The 13339-nt window shown below is 49.4% G+C and overlaps 1 protein-coding gene and 1 pseudogene across 1 annotated transcript in view; both read left to right on the top strand.

Moving 5' to 3' along the window:
• Positions 1–1934, top strand: part of LOC125542949 (disease resistance protein RPP13) — a 166634-nt gene extending 164700 nt beyond the window's left edge. Inside the window, 1 exon segment of the mRNA XM_087534869.1 lies at positions 1263–1934. Within this exon segment, the coding sequence (XP_087390995.1) occupies positions 1263–1934 (672 nt within the window).
• A 4623-nt stretch (positions 1935–6557) lies between these two features.
• Positions 6558–8109, top strand: LOC125532541 (cytochrome P450 93G1 pseudogene; annotated as a pseudogene).
• The last annotated feature ends 5230 nt before the right edge of the window (positions 8110–13339 follow it).

The following is a 13339-nucleotide window of genomic DNA, read 5'->3' as shown; positions in this document are numbered from 1 at the left end:
GTGTGGCACGACTTATTAATCACACACGACCAACATAATAACCCGCAGCAAGCAAATAGTTAGCCTAAGTAAAAAACACTAGCCTTTTTACCACGATAACAAATAAGAGACAGGAACAAACAATAGAAATTTTACCAGTAATATTTTCATCCCTTGGAACATCAACCAGCAGTGCAGGACCTAATAGCACAAGGAGTTGTTAGAATGATACAAACCAATTGCATATATGTAATAAATATGTACACCTAATTGTAACCCTGTGTGTAATGATTCAGATGTACACAAAGTATGATATGTGATGCCTTTTCTATCAATAATGGCATGTTCAATGTGCAGTACCACTCATTTTGCAAGCCCGAGGAATGAGCTATGATCGTGTACATGCAATGCTTACAGAAACTTATGTTGCTTAGCAACAGTTAACATGAAAATTTAGCTGACTAAGTAAGAAAATGTTTGAACCAGTGGAGCAAAGCTCTTATAGACTGGATGGTATCAGCACTTTTAAATCAAGAAAGTAAGGAAAAGGAACCATGATGTAGCCAAGGTTGTTACAATCGCGATTCTGTTATACGATTCTACGACTTTACGATCCAAACTTACTCATATGATTCTACGATTTTAGTTCATAAAATCTATGTTTCTACGATCCTGGTAGTGAAGATTCTACGATTTACGATTCTACCATCAGAGCTCCGATGCGATTCAAAGTCGCGATTCTGACAACCTTGGATGTAGCAACCATTTTCGGTTACTCGAGTACCGGGCCCTCCTCTGTCGCAGCAAAATGTGATATTACTAAAAGTTCCCTATGGAGCTAGTCTCACTAGAAATCTAGCTTTGGAAATTCCTACTGCCTCAAACAATATTTTCTCACAATTTTTACCTATTTGTTTATAGGGCATGTCGACATCATAGTCAACTAGCATGTTATAAAATCTCCATCGACAGGATTAGCCATTGGATATTAGTCCGGTGACTATACAAATAGAATAATGAAATAAGAAAAAAATGAATTGAGTACAAAATTTATTGGAAAAATTGTGCAACTAGGACAAAATAAAAAAAAGATAACTTTTTCGCGAGATATAAACAAAACTTTTCCACGCACTTTAGAGAAGATTTTATAGTTGTAAAATGTTTGCTTAAAGCTAAAGAATGGGGAAGAAAGTGTAGAACACTTTCAAGGTTTAACACGTGACCAGCTGTCATCCTAGAAAATGAAATAAAGCAGCACCTAATCATTGCTTTATTGTGTCCAGGGTTCGCAAGTTGGAACGGATTTAATGGAGGCGGGGTCTAGCTAAAATGTGGACACTGACAGTAGTGACAACTCTGCCAGTAAAAGGATGCTCAATCGCACAGAGACGATGCTAGTAGCTTTTAAGGAATCTCAGCTCATCGGGCAAGAGAATGAAAAATCAGATATTCTCAAGCTAATTGCAAATGAAGATAGCCGGCAATGTGAGGTGATCTTCCTATGGGGAATGGGTGGTGTTGGAAAAACCACAATAATCAGAGATGTCTACCAAAGCCAAAAACTCATTGGCAATTTTAAGAAGCGTGCTTGTGTCACAATTATGCGTCCTTTCAATCCTCAAGAGCTCCTAAAAAACATAGCTAAGCTGTTGGAATGCAAGGATGTGGAAGATTTGGTCAAGCAATTAGAAGTGAAGAAATACTTGATTGTTCTTGATAATCTATTATCCACCACAGAATGGGACACATTAATATCACATTTTCCTGCAACTGAAACGTCCAGCCGAATCATAGTAACCACAAGGATAAAGGATATTGCTAAGCATTGTTCCAAGAATTATGAACATGAGAAAATATATGAGCTCAAAAGTCTGGGACAGAACGATGTACGTGACCTCTTCATTGAAAAGGTACAAATACTGTATGGTCTTGTACTTCATTTGTTTGCATTTTAAAAATACATATATATCTTGTAGATTTTAACGCCGTATGGTCGGGTTATAACGCATATAACTGATTATAATTGATGCAAATAATTATAATCTTAACTTGTATCAATTTCAGGTATTTGATAGGACTATGAATTTGAATGAGCAGTATGTTGGAATTCGCCCACAAGACCGATCACATCAAATCACACGAACACACGTGCACGAAAAACTAATAGCCAAGGACCCGTATCATGCCCTGTTTTCGCCTCTTTATTTTTTCTCTCGTTTTCTCTCAGGTTGCAATCTTAATAGCCTGCCACTGCTTATATGGACACAGCCGGGCAGCAAGACCCGAAACGCTAGTCTCCTAAACCGACTAGTACATGGACATTATAGTAGAACTCCAACTCGGTTAACACACCACCACCGTAGCAAACTTTCCTAGTTTGACTACTCCTAACACAACACGACTTAGTACTACTATTTTTGACTGACGCGTGAGACACTTACCTAAACTAATTATCGGCAAGCTGATCAAACTACTAATCCTAACCGGCATACGTTTGGATTATTCCAACATTCACCCCCTAATCCAAACATCCGATTCTTGACTCGAACGAGACACGCAGACGACCTTCTGCTCATCTTTTCACGCCGATTGGCTCCAGTGACGCAACTTACCGGACCGTAACTTCTCTCTTCTTCAACGATGGTCACAACTTCGTCACACTAGTGCAAAACCAGGCAATAGCACCGGTTCGTAAGGCCCTTTAGTGTCGGTTCAGTAACCGGCACTAAAGTGTGGGCACTAAAGCCCCCCCCCTTTAGTACCGGTTCAGCACGAACCGGTGCTAAGGGCAACCACGTGGCACGAGACGCGCCGTGGTCTAGAGGACCTTTAGTCCCAGTTGGTAAGGATTTTTTTTTTATTTTTGAAATAAAGTAAAAACAGCCCGCCTACTGGGCCGGCATGGCTGCGTACGACTAGAAACCCAATCTCTAGTTGTGCCAGGATGCAGGCCTGTACGGCCCAGTAGGCCCCACAGGTCAGAAGACTTGCAATAGGCCCAGAAAGGCCTGCTTAGAGAGGAGCTTGACACGGTAGCCGCAGTGGGGCTTATAAACCGGTGTGAACTCCTCTCAACTAGCGAGGTGGGACCAAACATTATGCACTGCGGGTGGCAGCGCACCACCTTTAGTACCGGTTGGTGGCTCCAACCGGTAATAAAAGGGGGGTCTTTAGTACTGGTTGGAGCCACCAACCGGTACTAAAGGTGGTGGCCTTTAGTACCGGTTGGTGGCTCCAACTGGTATTAAAGACCCCCCTTTTAGTACCGGTTGAAGCCACCAACCGGTACTAAAGGCCACAACCTCTTTAGTACCGGTTCGTGGCACGAACCGGTACTAAAGGTTCGCCACGAACCGGTACTAATGAGCGCTGCCCGCCTAGCCATTTGGAACTGGTACTAATGGTCACATTAGTGCCGGTTCAATTACAAACCAGGACTAATGAGTTTCACATTAGACCCTTTTGTACTAGTGTCACCATCTTTTTCATGCCCACTTGTAGACTGAAAACAACGATTATCCGGACTACCAGTCACGCTGCCACATTTTAGCATGCTATATGCCGACTAAACGCATAGCTTCATGCAAAAACTCAACTTAACTGGTGTGCGTCCTCTTCACGTTGATCTTCATCTTCTCATCGGCTTTTTGCACACGGAGAGACACAACTCTTCACCCGCCACACCTTCACATCTTATCATTGTTGCCGATGCCATATCTTACCGAACGACACCTCCTGTCCAGTGGCAACACAACTCGTCATATACGTGCAACTCATCTCTATCGTATATGAACTCGCCGGAACTCCGCGACCACAAACGGAAACGCAAGGCACGCATTCCTTTTTCCACCCGCTCTCGCTTGCAATTCTCCTCCGCCAGTGACGCATCTCAACTGCAGCAGAAGATTCACACACCTGAGCTCTTGGACGCACCTTACAAGAACTCATGTGAACACGTTGACGGCGGCTCGCAACTTCGCCATCTCCACCTTGCACCCTCCAACGATGATCTCGATGATTTCCTCGGTGTTGCAACTTCAACACCTCCATAACCATCAACGATCACCAACGCCTTGCCGACGACAGCACTGTCGCCCTCCTCCAGGTCATTCCACAGAACGACAATCAGCTGTCGCCTCGCTTACGACGGTGTCCTCGCCATCTTCTCGTTGCCCCTCTGCTGAACAACAACCGCCTGACCCTTCACGTCGCTGCACCACCGAGCGACTAGATCGCCCGTTCCTCCTCGTCGTTGTACCACCCAACGATTATATGGCCCGCACCTCCTCGTCGCTACACCAGCGACTGTATCACATGTTCCTCCTTGTCGCTACATCAGCGACTGTATCGCCCGCCCCGAGACGCTAGTCAGGTCGCCACCCCGGGGCAAGCGCAGCTTCACCTCGACCTTGCTCTGATACCAATTATTGGAATTCGCCCACAAGATCGATCACATCAAATCACACGAACACACGTGCATGAAAAACTAATAGCCAAGGGCCCGTATCGTGCCCTGTTTTCCCCTCTTTATTTTCTCTCTCTTTTTCTCTCAGGTTACAATCTTAATAGCCTGCCACTGCTTATATGGACGCAGCCGAGCAGCAAGACCCGAAACGCTAGTCTCCTAAACCGACTAGTACATGGACATTATAGTAGAAATCCAACTCGGTTAACACACCACCACCGTAGCAAACTTTCCTAGTTTGACTACTCCTAACACAACACGACTTAGTACTACTATTTTTGACTGACGCATGAGACACTTACCTAAACTAATTATCGGCAAGCTGATCAAACTACTAATCCTAACCGGCTAAACTAATTATCGGCAAGCTGATCAAACTACTAATCCTAACCGGCATACGTTTGGATTATTCCAACATTCACCCCCTAATCCAAACATCCAATTCTTGACTCGAACGAGACACGCAGACGACCTTCTGCTCATCTTTTCATGTCGATTGCCTCCAGTGACGCAACTTACCGGACCGTAACTTCTCTCTTCTTCAATGATGGTCACAACTTCATCACACTAGTGCAAAACCGAGCAATAACACCGGTTCGTAAGGCCCTTTAGTGCCGGTTCGGTAACCGGCACTAAAGTGTGGACACTAAAGCCCCCCCCCCCCTTTAGTACTGGTTCAGCACGAACCGGTGCTAAGGGCAACCACGTGGCACGAGGCGCACCGTGGTCTGGAGGACCTTTAGTCCCAGTTGGTAAGGATTTTTTTTTTTTTGAAATAAAGTAAAAACAGCCCGCCTACTGGGCCGGCATGGCCTGCGTACGACTAGAAACCCAATCTCTAGTTGTGCCAGGATGCAGGCCTGTACGGCCCAGTAGGCCCCACAGGGCAGAAGACTTGCAATAGGCCCAGAAAGGCCTGCTTAGAGAGGAGCTCGACACGGTAGCCGCGGTGGGGCTTATAAACCGGTGCGAACTCCTCTCAACTAGCGAGGTGGGACTAAACATTATGCACTGCGGGTGGCAGCGCACCACCTTTAGCACCGGTTGGCCTTTAGTACGGGTTGGTGGCTTCAACCGGTACTAAAGACCCCCTTTTAGTACCGGTTGGAGCCACCAACCCGTACTAAAGGCCACAACCTCTTTCTTACCGGTTCGTGGCACGAACCGGTACTAATGGTTCGCCACGAACCGGTAGTAATGAGCGCCGCCCGCCTAGCCGTTGGAACCGGTAGTAATGGTCACATTAGTGCCGGTTCAATTACAAACCGGGACTAATGAGTTTCACATTAGACCGTTTTTCTACTAGTGTCACCATCTTTTTCATGCCGACTTATAGACTGAAAACAACGATTAGTGACCACACTAATCCCACAGAAAAGCCATGACCCGTTGTTTGCTTTTTTAAATGTGTTTATCTGAAGACTGATCACACCAAAACTTGCATGTCGCGCAGAACAATTCCAGAAATGCTTCTTGCTAGTTCCTGTCAGGAAGAACAGTTTTAAGCCTGTACTCTGCTTCTCTGAAACTCTTGTAGAGTCGAACATGTATACACGTACAAGGGCAACGCATGTGCTCTGCACTCACAACTTGCACATCATGAACCGAAGCATCATGTAATCTCATCATTTCAGAGATCCCTGAGATCATCTTACAAAAGTTTCCGTTGCCCGGTTTCATTAATTATTAAACATCGTTTTCTCCGTTGCATACATGATCCGTTTTTTGGCTGCTCCGTGGCATGACGAGACGGTGGTACTTACAGTTACAGCAAATGGCATGTTAAGAAGAGATTCATGTTTTTGCACTCGATATAACTGAATTGAGCTTTCACAGGCATCTATATTACTACAAACGACGGACAACAGTGTTCCCTTCCATGCTAGTTTCAGAACTACACGGCCAAGCTCTGCCTTGAGGACAGAAGGCCCATGCCCAAAGATGTTAGGCCAACTCCAACACAGGGACTCAAATGGGTATTGTCCACCGGCCCGTAGATGCATCCGACATGGCCAACGCATTTCACCATTAGTCGGCTATACATGGCAGCAGTAGGTATGTGCTAGTAATCCCGAACAAACCGGTTAGTTGTGGCAATGAATTGAAGCCCACTATGGCGCAGCAGCTGATGCAGGATCCAACAATGGCCTCACTCCTCATGGTCACGCTCACCGCCGCGATACTACTCATCGCCGCCGTCAGCAGAGGCGGCCGGCGAAAGCCACCATTTCCGCCTAGCCCGAGGAGCCTGCCGGTGATCGGGCACATCCACCTGGTGCGTCCACCGGTGCACCGCATCTTCCGCGACCTGGCGGCCCAGCTCGGCCTGCTGGTCCACATCCGGCTCGGCTCCACTCATTGCGTGGTGGCCAGCTCCCTTGGCGTTGCCGCCGAGCTCATCCGGACGCACGAGGGAAAGATTTCGGAGCGGCCGCTCACTGCCGTGGCGCGCCAGTTCGCCTATGGCTCCGACGGCTTCGCCTTCGCTCCCTACGGCCCACACTGGTGGTTCATGAAGCGGCTGTGCATGTCCGAGCTCCATGGGCCCCGCACCATCAACCAGCTCCGCCCTGTCCGTCGTGCTGGACTAGTGTCACTGCTGCAGAGCGTACTCCATCATGTGACGTCGTCATCTCACCGCCGCACTCATCCGGCTGTCCAACACGTCCATTATGAGGATGATGGCGAGCACCGTGCCCGAGAGTGTCTTGGAGGAGGCACAAGCGCTAGTGAAGTCTGTGGCAGAGCTCGTAGGTGCATTCAACATCGAGGACTATGTGGCATTGTGCCGCGGCTGGGACCTCCAGGGCCTCGGCCGCCGGTCCGCAAACGTCCACTGCCGCTTTGACGCACTGCTCGAGGACATGATGATGCACAAGCAGGAGGCCCATGAGGCCAGGAGGAGGCATGGTGAAGGAGAAGGAGAGCCGCTGGAGAGCAGCAACGACTTGCTAGACATCATGCTGGACAAGATGAAGGATGACCCGGTGGGGGAGGTGAAGCTCACCAGGGAGAAGATCAAAGCCTTCGTCATGGTAAGATAAAACCTTTCCCAGCTAATTTCCGCATGTTCTTTTGCTGTTAACTCTTATCGATCATACATGCGGATGTAGGACGTGGTCACTGCCGGCTCTGACACGTCGGCGGCAATGATCGACTGGATGCTCGCGGAGCTGATGAACCACCCGGAGTGCCTCCGCAAAGTGTGCGAGGAGATCGACACGGTGGTTGCCCGTGACAGAATAGCCGGCGAGGGTGACGTGGCGAGCCTGCCCTACTTGCAGGCGATGTACAAGGAGACACTGCGCCTGCGCCCTGCGGCACCGATCCTACACCGACAATCGACGGAGGAGATGGAGATTGCCGCGAGCGGTGGGTTTACGGTCCCGGCCGACACGGCGGTGTTGATCAACCTGTGGTCCATTGGGCGCCACCAGGCCCACTGGGACGCCCCTCTGGAATTCCGGCCGGAGCGGTTCATGGCCGGCGGTTGTGGTCGCGCTGCAGTCCGTGCCGGCAGTTGTGATCGCGCTCGTGCAGTGCTTCGACTGGGCCATGATCACTCCCGGTGACGGCCATGCAACGCCGAAGTGATGATGGACATGGAGGAAGCCGATGGGCTAGACAGTGATGGAGGAAGCACCCCCGAAGTAGAACAATTGTAGTGCAAAGCACCCCCGAAGTATATATCAAGGTCCTTGGACCAAAACATTTTAGCTTGACATTCTTCTCCTTCTCGGGGGTCTACTTGTGGTAGCAGACACGATCTGAGCCTTTCTCCTTACCAGTCCGCTCTTTTCTTTTGTTCATCCGGTGTTCGTTTCCCTTTTTTGTCAGTGGTTTTGTTTTTTCTATTCATATGAACATGTGATAAAATAGTGGGTGTACGCGTCTGTTTATGTCTGCGTCGACACAAGAGAGCATTTTGGCATAACATTGTTTTTCTGCATTTTTCTTTCTTTAATAACTATTATATTTTCATTATTAGTTTTCTCCTAGTTATTTGACTACATATTAAGAAACACAATAGGGCAAACCAATATGTGGTTGGACTCTTAGGAGGATAGTGGTATCCTTAGCTCATCATAAAATATAACTTAACTAGTGCAGGCGTTCGTCCGCCATCATCTGGCCGATCGGCACTGCTTCAATGCGGGTAGCGGCCGAAGTAGCCTTCTCAATCATCGTGCCAGTGTGAATGGCGGGCAGGTGGCTGGCCGATCAACAAATATAAATGTGTGTAAGAATCCGTCTCATCTGGTCACATCCATTCTTAATGGCATGCATGCGGCGCGGTGAGCAAAGCGATGGTGGTGTGGACAATGTTGCAGTAGTGCTGTGAGAGGAGAGGAGTGATGCGGTGTGGTGTGAACGGTGATGGTGCCGTTTTTAAATGCGCATGACCAGGCCACCGAACAGAAGCCGGCTTCAGTGCAGAGCTGGAATAGGCTTCTGGGTCACCGCTTCGGCATTGAAGCCGCGCCGCCCGCTCTTCCAGTCACGTTGCTATGATCGACGTCAATGTTGTTTGTAGTCGCGTCTGCTCTGGAGCGGCCTGACCGGCATGAATCCGCGGCGGCCGCTTCGCTTATAGATGTTTTTTTGACCAGCGTCGATTTTGGGCGGGTGGGAAATGGTGGCCAGCAATTTTCGACAACAGGACGTGTCTCTAGACATGTAAGATATTGTGTTGGATGGTAAAATGTGTCCAGACAGCTTGATCCGGATATTTACGAGCAATTTGAGAGTCCGCGTTAGAGATGTACTAAGCTATTTGATTTGGTCTGCAACTAGACCGTTTTCCACGGAGTGCCAGCCCATGTCTAAAATTAATCATTTTCTAATTACTTCTTTCAGGTTTCTTGTCTTCTCGTGCAAAAGAAATCAGCTAGTGAGAGGAACGAAATTAAGATATATATGAGGCGCAGACTACGGTTACCCGGGGTGGCCACCCATATCTGCCCCTACGGCGGCGCCGCCCCTGATCAGTGGTGCCCGCGGCCGAGGTGGTGCTCACAACGACGCTCATGGCAGCGCGCCGGAGTAGGAGAGGAGGCAGGTCGCGCCTGGTTTTTGTGTTTAGCAAGCCGGCGCACGTGCACGTGCTCACGTCTTGTATTTTGCAGGGGACACCAAAGTTTTGTCCTTTGCCAAGTTGTCGAACTCGGCATAGGAAGCCCAGCCGTGGAGTAGCTGTTGCCACGTCTACCGTGGGCTCCACTATCTGTTTTTTGCCGAGTACTATTGCATGTGGCTACTGCAATTTCATAGTTCAAAATATAGAGAAGAAAATAAAATGATTGCCGAGTTTTTTTAGTATAAACCCGGCAATCACAGACCACCGTCACGGATAAGTCGGCTGCTCATCCATGGGGCCCACCGGTCAGTCTTTGCTGACTTTTTATCTAGAGAAACTCAGCGAACCTGAGGCGCTACAGAGTTCCTGTCTTTCGCCAAGAACCGTTCTGCTGGTACTGGCAAAATGTGAACCTTTCAGCCAGGACTCCTATTCGCGCAGCGAACGGCAGTCGAAGCCGTTGGCCGCCGCCTCGTCTCCGGGGAAACGTTCTGCCATGGGGATGGGCTCGGGAGAGGTAGAGAGTGAGAGGGAGGGGTTGGGCGGCGGCGCTCGGGAGAGATAGAGAGAGGGGCTGGGCGGCGGCGAGGGGCGGGGCTGGTGTGGGCACAGGCGAGTGAGGCCACCGGCTATATAGCCGCACCGCGCCAGTGTTAACGTGCGCGAGGGAGGGAAGGCGTCGGCGCGCCGTCCCGTGACGGGCCGCTCGTGGGGAATCAATGGCAAGGCTGACCGGCACGGGAATCGAGGCCGTTGGGGGAATACGAGGCGCCGTGTCACTGACGCGGCTGGCCCGTGGCTTTTTCGCGCAAAATAGCTCACCCCGGCGCCCCCGGGAGCCCCAGCGCGCCGGGTTCGGTCTGGGTCCGCCGGCACTGTTTTCGGCCCAGGCCGGCGAAAATCGGGCTCCTGGGGCGCAACTGGGCTTTTTTCGGCGTCGGCGTGAGAAAATCGTCTGGGGAGGCCTTCCTAGGACGCGGCTGAAGATGCTTTAAGCTATTTGATTTGGGCTGCAACTGGACCGTTTTCCACTGAGCGCCAGCCCATATCTAAAATTAATCATTTTCTAGTTACTTCTCTCAGGTTGCTTGTCTTCTCGTGCAAAAGAAATCAGCTAGTGGGAGTAACGAAATTAAGATATATATGAGGCGCAGACTACGGTTACCCCGGGGCAGCCGCCCATATCAGCCCCTACGGCGCCCCCGTCCCTGATCAGTGGTGTTGGAATTATGTGTCCTGCAACTATATTCAAATTACTTGGAATTGTTAAAATTCAGAATACCTCATTATGGAATTATACATGTATTTATACATGAAATTGTTTTACATGTTTAGCATGGAATTGTTACTTGCTGGAACGTACTTAAGTTTTATATACTTAAGGAAGCTGGTCGATTATCGGTGGAATACAATATACTATTTATATTGGAAAAACTATCCGGGTACACCGATGATTGGAAAGAGCTAGATCGTATAATTAGATTACAGCTCTAATGTTGATCTACATAATTAGAGTAATTTACACTCTATTATGGCACGTTGCTCACAAGCGCGTGCTCCGGGGACGAAACGGGTAGAATCCGTTAAACAGACAAATATGATCGTGGTTGATAATTTGATCTGGACTCTATCCCGGAAACTAGTGGAAAAGACTAGGAATCTTATATCTATATAAGAGGTGGACTCTTTGAAAAGACAGTATAAGAAGGTCCCTATCCCCTAGCCTCATATATGTGAATTGTGAGCGGCACCATGAATAAGCACAAAGGAATAGAAGGTAGACCGTAAACTCTAAATTTTCTTACAAGTGATGCCCGCGGCCGAGGTGGTGCTCACAACGACGCCCGTGGCCGAGCTGGCGCTGACGATGATGCATGTCGCCAAGCTTTCCATGGCAGCACGGCGGAGTAGGAGAGGAGGCAGGTCGCGCCCGCGCACGTGCAGGTGCTCACGTCTTGTATTTTGCAGGGGAGACCAAAGTTTTGCCCTTTGCCAAGTTGTCGAACTCGGCATAGGAAGCCCAGCCGTGGAGTAGCTGTTGCCACGTCTACCGTGGGCTCCACCATCAGTTTTTTGCCGAGTACTATCGCATGTGGCTACTGGAATTTCATAATTCAAAATATAGAGAAGAAAATAAAATGACTGCCGAGTTTTTTTAGTATAAACCCGGCAATCGCAGACCACCGTCATGGATAAGTCGGCTGCTCATCCATGAGGCCCACTGGTCAGTCTTTGCTGACTTTTTATCTAGAGAAACTCAGCGAACCTGAGGCACTACAGAGTTCATGTCTTTCGCCAAGAACCTTTCTGCTGGTAGTAGGCAAAATGTGAAGTTCACCGAGTTTCTCTCGGTACCGAGTACAAAATTGAATCAAACCCGGCACATGCATTAGTTTGTCAAGCTCCCGATGAAACGAACTTGGCAAAAGATCGAAACTCTGCATTAAACCTTGGTGAGCTTTACTATATAATAATAAAAATAATAAAAAAGTATGGAAGTTCCGCTCACTATTAAAGAAGCAACATGATCAAATTTTATTAAAATTACTACCTCCATCCTGATTTATTGGTCCTAATTGTATTTTGTGCTAAATTTTAACCGTAAATTTAACTAACAAAATGTTCATGCATGTCACAAAAAATTATATAATTGAAACTAGGTTCAAATATGAATCCAACAATATAATTTTTGTTGACATGCATCAACATTTTATTAGTTAAATATTTGGTCAAAATTTGGCACAAATTACAAAGAAGACCAATAAACCAGTTCGAAGGTAGTACTTGCTAACAGGCAGCAGGGGCAGCGACTTCTTCCTTAGGCATAGCAAAGTAGTTGTGTTCCTTGGGATAACAAGAATCTCAGTAGTAGAGAACATGAGGCTTTCATTCGTTCGCCCAGCACCCCGTGTCGCTCCCGCGAGCGACCGGGGGAAAACCTAGCCACCACCTAACCCCTCTTCCCACCGTTCCTCCTCCCCTGCCGTCGGCGGCGGGACCTCTACTCCCCGTGCAGAAGTCCCTCTTTGGCTGGCACGGGACGGCCGGGGCATACAACGGTGTTGTGCTTGCGTGGGACCGACGTCATGGTGGCGGGCGGTCGGGGCGGCATTTTGCCCGCTGTGGCGGTGCATCGGCGGCCCGGGGTGTTTTCTGGCGGCATGGTGGTTCCGTGATTCAGGATTTGGCGGGGCATGCTGGTTGGTCTCCGGTTGAGCTCTTCAGACTCCAACCCATGGACAACGACGGGCGGTGCGGGAGGGCGTCTCCGGTGAGATTCTTGGCTACATGTGGCGGTCCTCCTGGATCTCTCGTAGGTGGGTGGGTGGCTGCTAGTGGCTTCGCATGTTTCTGAGCCGGCGGCCTCGGTGGGGCGACAGAGGTGTCCGGTGGGGAGGTTTGGATTGAGGGATGGGAGCTTCTGACTGTGGTTGAAAAACCCATCGCTGGCGGGGGTCACCGGCCGTGGATGCATCTGCTCCTCCTCATCCCCCTTTGATCGGCCGAGTGCGGGCTGGGCGGTCGTTGCCGGCTCCGTCTGCTGGGGACTTCCGGTCGGGCCAAAGCCGAGGCCTTTGGTTGATCTCGGGGACGTCTGGATTTAGGGCGGCGGCCATAGCGGTGCGAGGCATGTTGGTCGTGGGCAGATTGCACGTGCGGCTCGTGTGCGGGCGGGCAGCCATGGCTTCTTGGGCGGCATGGCTGCGGGTGGTTGGCGGAGCGATGGTACGACGGAGGGATAAGAGCACTGGGGTACATCACCTGCCCAGTCGGTGTACTGGCCGACGGTGGCGGCGTTCGTGGACGTCGTGCTCCTC

Source organism: Triticum urartu, chromosome 1A, assembly GCF_056163025.1.
Source record: "Triticum urartu cultivar PI428250 chromosome 1A, HENAU_Tu73, whole genome shotgun sequence".
NCBI lineage: Eukaryota > Viridiplantae > Streptophyta > Magnoliopsida > Poales > Poaceae > Triticum > Triticum urartu.
Note: the sequence above shows the minus strand (reverse complement) of the source record. Positions and strands in the feature narration are given on the sequence as shown.